The 16543-nt window shown below is 45.7% G+C and overlaps 1 protein-coding gene across 3 annotated transcripts in view; it reads left to right on the top strand.

Annotated features, from left to right (window-relative positions):
- The window catches only part of CLMN (calmin), a 170930-nt gene that overhangs the window by 107360 nt on the left and 47027 nt on the right, over positions 1-16543 (top strand). For all 3 annotated transcript variants that reach the window (XM_068254734.1, XM_068254735.1, XM_068254736.1), the window contains one exon: positions 2680-2741. In XM_068254734.1, the coding sequence (XP_068110835.1) occupies positions 2680-2741 (62 nt within the window). The remainder of the gene's footprint in view (positions 1-2679; positions 2742-16543) is intronic.

The raw sequence follows: 16543 nt of genomic DNA, 5'->3' as shown, positions 1-16543 counted from the left end.
CTTGGGTATGTACAGTGCCTAGCACACAAATAACTATGCTGTGTTCCTTTTTTTCTTTCTCTGCCTGAAAGAGTTAAATATCAGGTATGTAAGTGGCTGACTCAGTCCTGACAGGAAGTGACTACAGTGTGACCCTCACTGATAAGAAATTCCAGCTATAAAACACTTATCTAGCAGAAAATGGCTTCTGAGAGCAGGAAAGAGCTAAAAAGGGTAAATAGTTCATAGATTTTAGCTCTGGCATACTTCAATGAATGTGTCATTGAGCAAAAACAATAAAACAGTTAAAACTTAAAAAGTAGATTTAAACATAAAATTAAACTGTGGAATATCTTAAAAAGTCATTTTTAGGAGAAGGAAGATAGATACAATTGTTTATTTTATTAGTTTATTTTCGCCTCGGATGTCCTTTAAGATAGAAAGACAAACGTTACAACAATATATTTAATTATAATTTAGCCCGGAGACTTGGAAGTGGGAATCGGCGGAAGCGCTGATGACGGGGTATGGCTCTTAGTGTCAGTGTGTCGGAGTTATTATAAAGCTTCGCACGGCTGGATTTACGACACACGGCGAGAGCGCGGTATAACCAGAAGGACGTCAGAGGCCTTGTCCCTCCGTACGGCAGACGGTGACATTACCGCCGTACCGGTGACAGCAGCGCTTTACGCAGGTGATGACATAATGGCTTAATGAGCAGTGTAGCTGCGGCGTATTCCGGGTTCTTAGTTCCATTCATTGCTTCCCCTGACAGACGCCAGAAGCCGTGCGACTTACAGAGACTCGCTTATTAACGGAAAACACCACTTATAACCTTCCTTTCCTTAATGATCGCCCTTTTACGGCCCTGAGATCGTTTCACTGTAAGATTCTAATCAGCCACAAAGATCCAGCTACTTATTCGTCTGTGCGTCTTCACACGTGAAAGCGCCGCTTCGTCCAAAGGGGCCCATCAACTGTACAATTTTTAGTGGGCGATTGTATTTTCGATCAGATTACTTTGATCATTTTGTATGGAAACAGAGAAGCTGGTCTGCCCAATCGATCATTATTGATAATTTCGTTAAAGAAATGGTCAATCAGCGTGGGGGATTTTTAGTTGCTATGTCAGAGTCTTCTTTTTTGGGGTGGGGGGGGGGGGGGAGCGCGATTGACGATGACGTTGGATTAACATGGGGGGATGTGAGATCAAGAGAGGTTGTAGGACTGTCGCTCGGTCCACACATGGGGCTTCGTTCACTAAACCGTGATAAAACAAATATCACACCTTATCACAGATATCACACCTTATCACAGATATCACACCTTATCACAGATATCACACCTTATCAAAGATATCTCACCTTATCAAAGATATCTCACCTTATCAAAGATATCACACTTTATCAAAGATAGCACACGTTATCAAAGATATCACACCTTATCAAAGATATCACACCTTATCAAAGATATCACACCTTATCAATGATAGCACACCTTATCAATGATAGCACACCTTATCAAAGATATCACACCTTATCAAAGATATCACACCTTATCAATGATAGCACACCTTATCAATGATAGCACACCTTATCAATGATAGCACACCTTATCAAAGATAGCACACCTTATCAAAGATATCACACCTTATCAAAGATATCACACCTTATCGAAGATAGCACAACTTATCAAAGATATCACACCTTATCAATGATAGCACACCTTATCAAAGATAGCAAACCTTATCAATGATGGCACACCTTATCAAAGATATCACACCTTATCAAAGATGGCACACCTTATCAATGATGGCACACCTTATCAAAGATAGCACACCTTATCAACGATAGCACACCTTATCAAAGATATCACACCTTATCAAAGATATCACACCTTATCAAAGATAGCACAACTTATCAATGATAGCATACCTTATCAATGATAGCACACCTTATCAATGATGGCACACCTTTTTAAAGATATCACACCTTATCAAAGATATCACACCTTATCAATGATAGCACACCTTATCAGAGTAGCATAGCGAGCGCTATGAACTTATGCCTGCTAATTGGCAATGGCGCTCGTCCTGCCCTGAGCCCCTGCGGGTTCGTAGCACTCGCTATGCTACTCTGATAAGGCGTGTTAACTTTGATAAGGTGTGATATCTTTGATAAGGTGTGATATTTGAGTTATCACGGTTTAGTGAATCAACCCATAACACCTTGGCCTGTCCTGTCAGTTTTGTATGTGTTTCTGTGGATATACATTTCGGTCCAGCAAGGTAAAACTAATAGAAAACTGATGCAGGACTGTACAGTACTGGGTTGTACCAACAATGTGCAGATTTATGTGTGAACCAAGCCACAGAGAGGAGTGAGAACTGTGCCAATCAGAGTCAAAGCAGTTCCAAGTGCTTCAGACAAGACTGTCCTGTTGTAGGTTAGCGTCACGTGATTCTAAAGGCAGAAGCCCTCAGAGATAAGTCTAGGGGAGTTAGGTTAGTTGGAGAAGAGAAAAACATTAAAGAGACAGGAGCCTGTAGGCACAACAAAGGGAAAAAGATGATAGTTCCAGCTCTGCACCCACTATAGCACATAATGTGACATTTGTTTCACCTTCCCAGTTACCCGTCCAGTTTACTGTTGGCATTTTATGTCATGAAAACCTCACCACCTTTTCTTTTCTTCTCTCTAGTTGAACGGGAGATTGTCCAGAAGAGAACATTTACCCGATGGATCAACCTACATTTGGAGAAGGTACCGTAAAATATTTGCCATGCTAAGGTGGGACTGAGGTATTCAGTAATGAGTGGGGTTCATTCTGTGATCATTTGGAAGAAGGGATGCACTAGGCCGGCAAGTAATGGAAGACATTTAAAGAGGAACTTAAAGTGGATCCGAGATGAACTTTTACTCATTGCATAATTGTGTTCCTTTCCTATTGTTTATAGGGCATTCCTCAAGCCAAATACTTTTTTGTTTTTGTTTTAATACTTTTATTCCCTATAAACTAAACAAGCCACGCCCACAGGTTTTCAGAGAGCCTTGGCATTTTCACACACTAGCAAGGGCTCATGGGAGCTTAGTCTGGGCAGGAGGAGGGGGAGGTATTACTAGCCATTGATTGCAGAGGCAGAGGGGAGGAGGGAGGAGGAGGGGGGGATTAGGTTTTTTCACAGGCTGAGTGCTGAAGATACAGATAAGCCTGCCTGTGTGTAATGTTTACAAACAACATGGCTGCTGTCATTGTATCACAGGAAGAAATAATCATATTCTATTGAAGCTGTTTGCAGCTAGATTTGCTGTGTAAACTATCTAAACTTTAGATAAGATATATAGACAAGTTACTTGTTATAGTTAGTTTTTCAGCTCGGATCTGCTTTAAAGCCAAGATTCAACTTCATCCCAATCAGTAGCTGAGGACCTCTTTCCCATGAGAAATCTTTACCTTTTCTTGAATAGATCATCAAGGGGCTCTGTATGGCTGATGTTGTCGTGGTGAAACCCCTCCCACAGTGTGATGTCATGACCATGGCCCTGACAGTTTGCTGTCAGTATCTTCCTCTGTGCATAGAACTCTCAGTGACGAACATTCCGCACAGATCACCCGGCAGAACTAAAGATGTCACCACCAGTGAATAATGTCAGAATGTCAGAGAGAGGAAAGATTTTACAATGGGCAAAAACTGAGTAAAAATCTCTAAATACATTTTTTATTCATTACATTATTTTAATTACGGTCCCTTTTTAAAGCGGTTCACAGTTCTAAAAGATCAGCAACAGCATAATAACCTTTAAAGAAAAACATTTCTTTGTTACAGCTGATACAAATCCTGCAATAAATCTGCAGTGTGTCTACTTCCTGCTGTCATGGAAGCAGACATTGTTCCACATCCGGGCCCATATGCAATTCACTTTTTCTCCTGAGTTTTCTCGAAGGAGGTAATTTTTCATCTTCCATTTAGAATACATTTTCAGCACTTTGCAATGGAAAAAGTACCAAAAGTACCATCAAAATTATTTTGCATATTTTCTTGGTTGATGGTAGTGTAAATATAATTGTACTAGCTGATTGCCCGGCGTTGCCCGGGAATGTATTTGGCTGGTGTTGGCTCTGCATACTTTTTCTAACCCTAACACACAATTACTTAATGACCAAGTTTGTGAGCTTTGCTGTCTTTGGTATCAATAATTTGCATTGAAATGAAAAAATCAGATTGGCTGTTTGTGGCTCCACACCCTTTTCTGAATTTGAACCCCAGTCACCCAATAACCAACTGTACCAGGTTTGAGGCCTGTGCCATTAACAGTTCAAGAATGGTAGCAATTAAATATTCCCCTTGAAAAGCAATGGGTGGAGCCTAATTTTGTAGACTCCACCCACTTTTCTGAATATTAATCCCAGTCACCCAGTGACCAACTGTGCAAAGTTTAAAAACCCTGCCATTAACAATGTAAGAATGGCTGCAGTTTACATTTTCCCAGTGAAATTTGTATTTGTCTCCACCCACTGATGACCCGGCGTTGCCCGGGTATGTATTTGACTGGTGTGGGCTCCGCCCACTTTCTAACCCTAATGCACAAACACTCAATGACTAAGTTTGTGAGATTTGGGGTCCTTGGCATCAATAATTTGTATATTACCATAGAAATTAAACAAATCAGATAGGCCGTTTGTGGCTCCGCCCCTCTCCAGCATTTGAACCCCAGTCACCCAATGACCAACTGTAGCAGGTTTGTGGCATCTGCTATTAACAGTGTAAAAATGGCAGCAATTTAAATATTCCACTTGAAAATCAACAGGTGAATTTTGATTGGCTATTATAGGCTCCACCCACTTCCCTGAATATTAATCTGAGTCACTCAGTGACCATCTGGGCAAAGTTTGTAAACCCTGCTATAAACAGTGTAAGAAGGGCTGCAGTTTACACTTTCCCAGTGAAATTTGTTTTTTTTTTTTTAGCTCCGCCCACTTTTTGTAACCTGGACACAAAGTCACTACTCAATGACCAATTTTGTGAGTTTTGGGGTCCTTGGCATCAATAATTTGTATTTTCCCATGAAATGAAACAAATCTGATTCACCGTTTGTGGCTCTGTCCCCTTTTCTGAATTTGAACCCCAGTGACCCAATGACCAACTGTACCAGGTTTGAGGCTTGTGCCATAAGTGCAAGAATGGCAGCAATTTTAATATTCTCCTTGAAAAGTGACATGTGATTTTTGATTGCCATTTTTAGGCTCCTCCCACCTTTCTGAATATTAATCCCAGTCACCCAGTAACCAGCTATGCTAAGTTTAGGAACCCTGCCATTAACAGTGAAGAAGGGCTGCAGTTTACAATTTCCCTGAAAAATCTGTTTTTAACTCCACCCACTTTTTGTAACCTGGACACACAGTCACCACTCAATGACCAAGTTTGTGAGCTTTTGGGTTCGTGGCATCAAAATTGTGCTAATGGAAGCAGTTTATCCAGCAAAGAAATCTGGCTGTTTTTGGCTCCGCACCTTTACTGAATTTGAACATTTTTGCATTTTAACATTGAAATTAAACAAATCTAATTGGCTGTTTTCGGCCTGATCCCTTCAGAATTTAAACCCCAGTCTCCCAGTGACTGACTGTAGCAGATTTTAGGCCTCTGCCATTAAGAGTGCATGAATGGCAGCAATGTAAATATTCCCCTTGAAAATCAAAAGGTGAATTTTGATTGGCTGCTGTAGGCTCCACCCACATTTCTGAATATTAGTCCCAGTCACCCAGTGGCCAACTGTGTCACGTTTGAGAACCCTGCCAATAACAGAATGGCTGAAATCAATCTAACAAATCTGATTGGCTGTTTGTGGCTCCACCCCTTTAGTGAATTTGGACCCCAGTCACTCAATGACTGACTGTATCAGGTTTGAGGCCTCTGCCACTAACAGTGTGAGAATGGTAGCAATGGGAATATTCCCCTTGAAAATCAATAGGTACATTTTGATTGGCTGTTGTAGGCTCCACCCACATTTCTGAATATTCATCCCAGTCACCCAGTGGCCAATTGTGTCAAGTTTGGGAACCCTGCCATGTTAAAAATGTAGTTGTTGGCACCGGCCACTTTTCTCACCTTGACATACAGTCACTCAATTATCAACAGATTGGTTAAAAGAGGCGCCCTGGTGGTTTATAAAAGCACTTAAAAGCAGTTTAAAATTGACAAAATATTTTGAGGTGGCTTACCTCAAATAACGAAAATCTTTGATGAAACAAAGGATTTTTATTAATAGCACAGGCAACACGTTTCACGGGTCTGAGCCCGCTTCCTCAGGCCAAATAACAGTGCCGAGCTACAACGAAATAGTCAGCATAGGGAGCCTTTCCGAATTTGGACCCCAGTCACCCAGCGACCAACTGTACCAGGTTTGAGGAATCTGCTTTTCACAGTGTAAGAGAATTGTAGCAGATGAAATATTCCCTTTGAAAATCAAAAGGTGAATTTTTATTGGCTGTTGTAGGCTCCACCCACCTTCCAAAATCTTAATCTCAGTCACCCAGTGACCAACTGTGCAAAGTTTGAGAACCCTGCCATTAACGGTGTAAGAATGGCTGCAGTTTATATTTTCCCAGTAAAAGTTTTTTTTGGCTCTGCCCACTTTGTGTAACCTTGACACACACAGTCACTCAATGACCAAGTTTGTGAGCTTTCAGGTTCCTGGCATAAAAAATATGTGAATGGAAGCAGTTTATTCACCAAGAAAATCTGATTGGCTGTATGTGGCCCCGCCCCTTTAGTGAATTTGGACCCCAATCACCCAATGACCGACTGTAGCAGGTTTGAAGCCTCTGCCATTAAAAGTGTAAGAATAGCAGCAGTTTAAATATTCCCCTTGAAAATCAATAGGTGAATTTTGATTAGCTGTTGTAGGCTCCACCCATTTTCTTGAATCATAATCGTATTCACCCAGTGACCAAGTGTATCAAGTTTGAGAACCCTGCGATTAACAGTCTAAGAATGGCTGCAGTTTACATTTTCCCATTTAAATGAATGGCTGAAATTTGATTGGCAGTTTTATGCTCCGCCCACTTTTCCTGGATTTGTAACCTCGGTCACCAAGTGACCAACTGTGCCAAGTGTGGGGACTCTGGCTTGGTTACTGTGAGAATGGCAGCCCTTTACATTTTTTCCATTGACTTGAATGGGTGAAATCTGATTTGCTGTTTGTAGCTCCGCCCACGTGTGCAGGGGGGCCGCGAGACCCCCAGAACATATCATCCCAGGTAGTAAGGGATCTGTGTACCAAGTTTCGTTCAAATCGGTCAAGCCGTTTTCGCGTGATCGCGGCACATACATACACACACACACATCCGATTTTATATATATATAGATTGACAGCATACAGTAAAAAATGGCGCAGAGTAAAAAATGGCGCACCATTCTGCCGATCATAAAACGCTATTTACCGTTTTAATGTAAATAAAAACGGTAAATAGCGTTTTATAAGACAGCGGTACGGTGTTCCATTGAAAAATGCAGGGAGAGGGGTCGGGCTGGAGAGGCAGCGTGCACGGGCAGTCGGCTGGCAGCGGGGGTCGGGCTGGAGAGGCAGCCGGTGCTCCAACAATCTAACCTACACTGGCAGTCGGCTGGCAGCGGGGATCGGGCTGGAGAGGCAGCCGGCAGAAGGCTGGCAGCGGGGATTGGGCTAGAGAGGCAGCGGGGTGGAGAGAGGATTACGTAGCCTTGGTATACTTTACCTTGTCCCCGGCGGCAATCGCTATTCGCTCCTTCACTTCATAGCTTGCAGGAGTCCTGCATCCAGCCAATCACCATGCGGCTTCAGTTTCCGCATGGTGATTGGCTGGATGCAGGACTCCTGCAAGCTATGAAGTGAAGGAGCGATCGCACCGGCCGGGGACAAGGTAATGTATACCAAGGCTACGTAATCCTCCCTCCACCCTGCTGCCTCTCCAGCCCGACCCCCGCTGCCAGCCGACTGCCCGCTCCCTCTCCAGCCCGATCCCTCTTAAAAAAATAAATAAAATATAAAACGATAAATATAGTTTTAAGATAATGCTGCAGCGCCATTCTGACACTATTAGCGCTGTGCGCCATTTTTGCCTGTCCCCAGATTGACAAATTTGCAAATATTACCTAGGAGGAAAAATGTATTGCATATGGGCCCCTGTGGTTACAAATTAGCTGCTCTGCCATGGCAGTCAGCTGACACAGCTGGGGGATCAAATTGCAACTTGTGATTAGTCACAGATGAGGGGGAATTAGACAGGGTAAACTCTCTAAATACATACAGGGTGCATTTCTCTATGTTTTCCTCCTGTCCTGTGGAAGAGTTCAGCTCCACTTTAGGTTGAGTAGACATGGCTGCACCCTGCGTGGCTGGACTGTGTCACTACATATGTGACAGATATCCTCCCGGCAGCCCAGCCCCGGCACACAGTGATTGATGGCAGTGAGCTCTGGTGTTTGTGGCTTGGAGGAGCTGCTGTATGAGAATCCTGACACCTGCCATAGAGTCATGTGTTATCGCTCGCTGACATCATAGGTGTGCCCAGTTTCTGGAACTCTTGCCAGCTGTGTCATGAGTTACAGAGACTACAAAGCGCTCTTGTGTATGTAGCTCCGGTCACAACCTGACAGCAGCCCTACAGTAACCTCTGGTAATAGAAAGTGTGTCTGCGAGGAAAGGCTTCATAATCAGAGGTTACCTACAGTGCAGACTACACGGCTAACCCTTCACAGGTCAGGAGATCAGAGCAAGGCTGAGAGCGAGCTCAGGAGTGTCCCTAGTGGTCAGAGGAGAAAGACCTTAAAGGGAACCTTAACTGGCGGGGAAAAAATAATGCACTTACCTGGGGGCTTTCCCAAGCCTCCTGCAGCCGTCCTGTGCCCGCGCCGGTCCTTCGGTGCCCTCCGGTCTCCCTCCGCCGCTAAGTTTCGTTTTCGGACGACTGCCAGTCGTCCTCGGGCAAAGCGTCATCTTCTTCCGCATTCCCCGTCGTAAAGAGCCGTAAAGCGCGTCCGCATGATGCGTTTGGCGTCATGCGGACTCGCTTTACGGCTCTTTACGACGGGGAATGCGGAAGAAGATGACGCTTTGCCCGAGGACGACTGGCAGTCGTCCGAAAACGAAACTTAGCGGCGGAGGGAGACCGGAGGGCACCGAAGGACCGGCGCGGGCACAGGACGGCTGCAGGAGGCTTGGGAAAGCCCCCAGGTAAGTGCATTATTTTTTCCCCGCCAGTTAAAGGGGAACTGAAGAGAGAGGTATATGGAGGCTGTCATGTTTATTTCCTTTTAGACAATACCAGTTGCCTGGCAGCCCTGCTGATCCTCTGCCTCTAATACTATTAGCCATAGCCCCTGAACAAGCATGCAGCAGATCAGGTGTTTCAGTGGTTCAGACTTATAAGTCTGATCTGACAAGACTAGCTGCATGCTTGTTTCTGGTTTTAATCAGATACTACTGCAGAGAAATAGACCAGCAGGGCTGCCAGGCAACTGGTATTGATTAAAAGATAATAAACATGACAGCCTCCATATACCTCTCTCTTCAGTTCCCCTTTAAGGTTCCCTTTAAAGCCAGATTGTCACCATAAAAATTAAATTTCAACAGCAACTGGTCTGAGTGTATAAAGTGATAAAGATGCTAATCCTGCTTTCAAAACTTGCAAAACTTTTTCTTCTGTTATGGTTTGGAGTTATCACATACTTTAGGAGCACTGGCCTTTTAATAGCCATTGCCAAACAGTTGCATGCTAGGGGTTCTTTTTATCTATAATATATTCTGCCTCTTCCATTTATTTCCCTGCCTAGCTGCTTATCTGAAACACGACCCCCTACTCACTTGTGTTTACAAGCAAGGCTGAGGTGACTCAGCGATTGGAGGAGAAAGAAAAAAAAAAGTTAAGGGAAGAAATGACATCAGCATTTAGCCTCAGCTGTGGGCAAAAGACATGGTCCCCACCCGGAACAAAATACTCCTTATTTACTATATAACATTCACTGAAATCAAAACGTGGACAGTACCATACATGTGTTATGTAAGCAGATCAAGTATCTATCTACTTATATATGTGTTTTTTTCCCTGGCATAGTATGGCTGATCCCACTGCTTTAAAATTAAAGTGTACCTGTACTCATCCAACTTACTTGCATTTTCTGGCAGATAAGCAGAGTGCATCTAACACTAGAGAAAAACACATGCTTACTTAACCAATTAAGGACCACGCTAATTGAAATCTACGCCCTGTTTTGATGCTGATCTGGCTGGCAGGGCGTAGATTTCAATAAACTGATACCACGCGTTCTCTCCCGGCTTTCGTCGCTCCTGACGATCTCCTCGTCGCAGCTCTGTTGCTCTTCCTCTCTCTATGACAGCAGAGTTCCTGTGAGCCGGTCATTGGTTCATGACTCTGCCTATCAATGTAAGCAACTCCCATTGGCTTATATTGATAGGCAGGGTCATTAGCCAATGACCGGCTCACAGGAACTCTGCCGTCATAGAGACAGCAGAGTGGGTGGCTGAGGTTCCCGGCATGCGGCATGGACGGCAGTTGCGGCGGGTATGTGCGGCAATTCGTCGGTGTTCCGTCATTTCTGGTACCAGCGGTCTCTGTGCCTTAAGGGGGCAGAGACCGCTGTACTTAAAGGAGTTATCAGGCAATAAAAGGTAAAATGAGGGCTACTTACCCGGGGCTTCGTCCTGCCCCAAGCTCCCAGCATGTCCCTCGCCACAGCTCTGCCGTTCGCTGTCTCTGCTTCCCGGTCCGCGGTGATGACAAGACTATGTACTCTGTAAAGTGCTGCGGAAGATGTCGGGCACTATATAATGCAAACCTGAAGTGAAAAATGTATGATATAATGAATTGTATGTGAAGTACGGAGAGGGAATAGGACATTAGTAGCAAAGAGTCTCAAACTTTATTTGCAGGTATATATATATATTTTTTTTAACAATGTATCATTCTGTAATATTTGCAGTTTATAAACCACACCCTTTATTTTAAGATATAAAACAAAGCAGAAATAATGACCTTTTGAACTTTCCTGCAGTAAAACCTTATCTCAAGCGGTCTCTTACTGTTTCTTGCCTATTTAAGTGCTTCAGAAAACAGCACTGTAGCCAACCAATTTGGGTGGAAGAGCTCAGAGAAGCTCTTTTGCACAGATAACAACTGAAGTTCTTAAGTCTTTCTGTACTGGAAACAATATGAGACCCTTTTCTTTGCTGCTAACGTTCTATTTCTTAGTTGTACTACAGATACAGTTCACTATCTCATAAGTTTATTTGCGCTTCGAGTTTGCTTTAAATACTAAATAATAACTATATAAACCAAAAGTAATAATAAAACAAAACAAACATGACAACCAACATCCTATTTAACATTTCAGGCAGAACGTTCTGTTTTTCTTCTTTCTCGGTAACATTAAAGGAATTTTCTCTTTTAACAAACTGTATCGACAACAAAAACACAAGGTCAGGAATGGGAATATCTGACAGCGGAAAATCCTTCAGGGCTTTGCAGAGCTGCCCAGTGCGATGCCTGCCGACGTCTGACGCATACTGATGGAGGGTGAGACCGAGGCCTCCTCTCCAGAGGCGACTCCGCACATTAAAGGGAATCACATCATCAAAGCGCAGAAAGTGCTGACTTCCCTCACAATTAGCTGAGATCTCTCTGTGTGACTTTGTTAAACTTCCTCCTCGCTCCTCTTCCTGTGAAGGGCGAGAGGGCGGAGCCAGGTGTCAGCGTTTGATGTAGGCTGCGCTACCTGTTGTAGGATTATATAATTAGTCTGATTCACATTGCCACAGGTGCCGTCCAGCGACAGGAAGTCCCGAGGAGGGGCTCAGCTTGTTTCATCCAGTTTATTTTTATGTCCTATTTTAGTCCTGGTATTTTTATGTATGCTCAATAAAATAAAAGGACAATTGCTCTACAGGCTTCCGCCCCTGATTAAAGGACACCTGAAAGGAGAGGGACTTCTCTGTGGCTGCAGTAGTGGCTGAATCACACACCTGAAACAAGCATGTAACTAATCCAGTCTGACTTCAGTCAGAAACACCTAATTGGCATGCTTGTTCAGGGGCTATGGCTAAAAGTATTAGAGGTAGAGGATCAGCAGGACAGCCAGGCAACTGGTATTATTTAAAAGAAATAAACATGTCAAAGTCTATACCTTCTCACATCAGGTGCACTTTAAAGAGAACCTGAACTGAAAATAAAAGTCAAAATAACCATACACAGGTCATACTTACCTCCCGTGTAGCCTACTCAGCAATCTCTTTCTCCTCTCCTGCATCCTGTATGACCACTGTGATCAATGGAACGCTGTTAAACTAATATTGCCCACTTGAGTAGACTATACATAGTTACATAGTTATTTGGGTTAAAAAAAAGACATACGTCCATCGAGTTCAACCAGAGAACAAAGTACAACACCAGCCTGCTCCCTCACATATCCCTGCTGATCCAGAGGAAGGCACAACACCAGCCTGCTCCCTCACATATCCCTGCTGATCCAGAGGAAGGTACAACACCAACCTGCTCCCTCACATATCCCTGCTGATCCAGTATAAAGTACAACACCAGCCTGCCCCCTCACATATCCCTGCTGATCCAGAGGAAGGCACAACATCAGCCTGCTCCCTCACATATCCCTGCTGATCCAGAGGAAGGTACACCAGCCTGCTCCCTCACATATCCCTGCTGATCCAAAGGAAGGCACAACACCAGCCTGCACCCTCACATATCCCTGCTGATCCAGAGGAAGGCACAACACCAGCCTGCTCCCTCACATATCCCTGCTGATCCAGAGGAAGGTACAACACCAGCCTGCTCCCTCACATATCCCTGCTGATCCAGAGGAAAGTACAACACCAGCCTGCTCCCTCACATATCCCTGCTGATCCAGAGGAAGGTACAACACCAGCCTGCTCCCTCACATATCCCTGCTGATCCAGAGGAAGGTACACCAGCCGCCTGCTCCCTCACATATCCCTGCTGATCCAAAGGAAGGCACAACACCAGCCTGCTCCCTCACATATCCCTGCTGATCCAGAGGAAGGCACAACACCAGCCTGCTCCCTCACATATCCCTGCTGATCCAGAGGAAGGTACCACACCAGCCTGCTCCCTCACATATCCCTACTGATCCAAAGAAAGGCACAACACCAGCCTGCTCCCTCACATATCCCTGCTGATCCAGAGGAAGGCACAACACCAGCCTGCTCCCTCACATATCCCTGCTGATCCAGAGGAAGGCACAACACCAGTCTGCTCCCTCACATATCCCTGCTGATCCAGAGGAAGGCACAACACCAGCCTGCTCCCTCACATATCTCTGCTGATCCAGAGGAAGGTACAACACCAGCCAGCACCCTCACATATCCCTGCTGATCCAGAGGAAGGCACAACATCAGCCTGCTCCCTCACATATCCCTGCTGATCCAGAGGAAGGCACAACACCAGCCTGCTCCCTCACATATCCCTGCTGATCCAGAGGAAGGTACAACACCAGCCTTCACCCTCACATATCCCTGCTGATCAAGAGGAAGGCACAACACCAGCCTGCTCCCTCACATATCCCGGCTGATCCAGAGGAAGGCACAACACCAGCCTGCACCCTCACATATCCCTGCTGATCCAGAGGAAGGCACAACACCAGCCTGTTCCCTCACATATCCCTGCTGATCCAGAGGAAGGCACAACACCAGCCTGCTCCCTCACATATCCCTGCTGATCCAGAGGAAGGTACAAAACCAGCCAGCACCCTCACATATCCCTGCTGATCCAGAGGAAGGCACAACACCAGCCTGCACCCTCACATATCCCTGCTGATCCAGAGGAAGGCACAACACCAGCCTGCTCCCTCACATATCCCTGCTGATCCAGAGGAAGGCACAACACCAGCCTGCTCCCTCACATATCCTTGCTGATCCAGAGGAAGGCACAACACCAGCCTGCTCCCTCATATATCCCTGCTGATCCAGAGGAAGTTACAGCACCAGCCTGCACCCTCACATATCCCTGCTGATCCAGAGGAAGGCACAACACCAGCCTGCCCCCTCACATATCCCTGCTGATCCAGAGGAAGGCACAACACCAGCCTGCACCCTCACATATACCTGCTGATCCAGAGGAAGGCACAACACCAGCCTGCTCCCTCACATATCCCTGCTGATCCAGAGGAAGGCACAACACCAGCCTGCTCCCTCACATATCCCTGCTGATCCAAAGGAAGGTACAACACCAGCCTTCACCCTCACATATCCCTGCTGATCAAGAGGAAGGCACAACACCAGCCTGCTCCCTCACATATCCCGGCTGATCCAGAGGAAGGCACAACACCAGCCTGCACCCTCACATATCCCTGCTGATCCAGAGGAAGGCACAACACCAGCCTGTTCCCTCACATATCCCTGCTGATCCAGGGGAAGGCACAACACCAGCCTGCACCCTCACATATCCCTGCTGATCCAGAGGAAGGCACAACACCAGCCTGCACCCTCATATATCCCTGCTGATCCAGAGGAAGGCACAACACCAGCCTGCTCCCTCACATATCCCTGCTGATCCAGAGGAAGGCACAACACCAGCCTGCTCCCTCATATATCCCTGCTGATCCAGAGGAAGGCACCACACCAGCCTGCTCCCTCACATATCCCTGCTGATACAGAGGAAGGCACAACACCAGCCTGCTCCCTCATATATCCCTGCTGATCCAGAGGAAGGCACAACACCAGCCTGCTCCCTCACATATCCCTGTTGATCCAGAGGAAGGCGAAAAAACCCTTACAAGGCATGGTCCAATTAGCCCCAAAAGGGAAAAATTCCTTCCCGACTCCAGGTGGCAATCAGATAAAATCCCTGGATCAACATCATTAGGCATTACCTAGTAATTGTAGCCATGGATGTCTTTCAACGCAAGGAAAGCATCTAAGCCCCCTTTAAATGCAGGTATAGAATTTGCCATAACTACTTCCTGTGGTAATGCATTCCACATCTTAATCACTCTTACTGTAAAGAACCCTTTCCTAAATAAATGGCTAAAACGTTTTTCCTCCATGCGCATCTCATGTCCTCTAGTCCTTTGAGAAGGCCTAGGGACAAAAAGCTCATCCGCCAAGCTTTTATATTGCCCTCTGATGTATTTATACATGTTAATTAGATCCCCTCTAAGGCGTCTTTTACACGGGAAGTAAGTATGACGTATGTTTATTTTGACTGTTAATTTTTAGTTCAGGTTTGCTCAGGGCAGTTTCTAGACTAAATTGCACCCAGGGTGAGGGTGTAAGAATTGTGCCCCCACCCGCCATGGACTCGCGAACCTTTACCCTTTAGGGACAGTCACACAGCCACAGGTCACAAGTAACTCTGCCTACTTACTAGTGACCAGCCGCTCATCCAGGAAAACACACAGGCGAAGAGAGCCTGGAAACCCGACTCCTCCATGGGCGCCGCCCACTTACAGCCTGCAGTACCGCTACAAGACATCAGGTGTCATCACGCGGTGGTGACGTGATGATGACGTGACGTCTGACGCAGGCAGCCCAGGAGGAGTCAAGGAAGTAGATTGCGCTGGTAATCTTCTTTCTTTCTTCTTCCATTTGGCTGCACCGCGTATCACCAGCTCCCCAGCGGTTGTGTCCTTTTGCCTGCACCCCCTTCTTCTACTTACTCATCTGCGCCCAGGGCGGCCCTAGGTTCGCTTTAAGTGAATGATTACTTCTAGCTCACTCTGCTGACTTTCTCACACAGAGCTAGACTTTTCTAGGGCTACTTTTTCTCTCTGGGAATCCATCCTTCATCTCACTAGGCTTGCTCCAACTTTAAAGGAAACATCCAAGCAAAAAAAAACAAAAAACAACAAACTCCACTTACCTGGGGCTTCCTCCAGCCCCTGGCAGTCGTTCTGTGCCCTCGCCGCAGCTCCAGTGACTCCCGGTGTCCATCGCTGCAGAAGCCGTCCTCGCCAGGTCAGCTTCCGGGTCAGCTTCTTCTGCGCTCCACGGGGCGGGTCACGTAGTCCAGCCGACCTCATCAAGACTGTACTGCGCAGTATAATCCTGATGACGTCGGCCGGACCACGTGACCCGCGCCGTGGAGAGCAGAAGAAGCCGACCCGGAACCCGACCTGGCGAGGTCGGCTTCTGCAGCAGAGAGCAGCAGGAGCCACCGGAGCTGCAGCGAGGGCACAGGACGACTGCCACGGGCTGGAGGAAGCCCCAGGTAAGTGGAGTTTGTTTTTGTTTTTTTTAGCTTGGACTTTCACTTTAAATAGACTTAAAGGAAACCTGAAAAGAGAGGTTATTGGAGGCTGCCATATTTATTTTGTTTTTAAACAATACCAGTTGCGAGACAAACAAAAAAAAATACAGCTTTATTCCTGGCAACAGAGTTATAGTATGACAGCATTTTCAGAAGATTGTAAAAAAACAAAATAAACGGGCACAGATGTTTTTTTTTTTTGCACGGCAGGGTTAGGACTGCCCCTCTCTGATGGTTTTCTAGTTCGAGCTTTGGTTTATATTAATGAACAAGTGAATTAAAGAGGCCCTGTAGT

This window comes from Hyperolius riggenbachi, chromosome 9 (genome assembly GCF_040937935.1).
Source record: "Hyperolius riggenbachi isolate aHypRig1 chromosome 9, aHypRig1.pri, whole genome shotgun sequence".
NCBI classification, from domain to species: Eukaryota; Metazoa; Chordata; class Amphibia; order Anura; family Hyperoliidae; genus Hyperolius; species Hyperolius riggenbachi.
The sequence above is the reverse complement of the archived record's forward strand: the minus strand, read 5'-3'. Positions and strand labels throughout refer to the sequence as shown.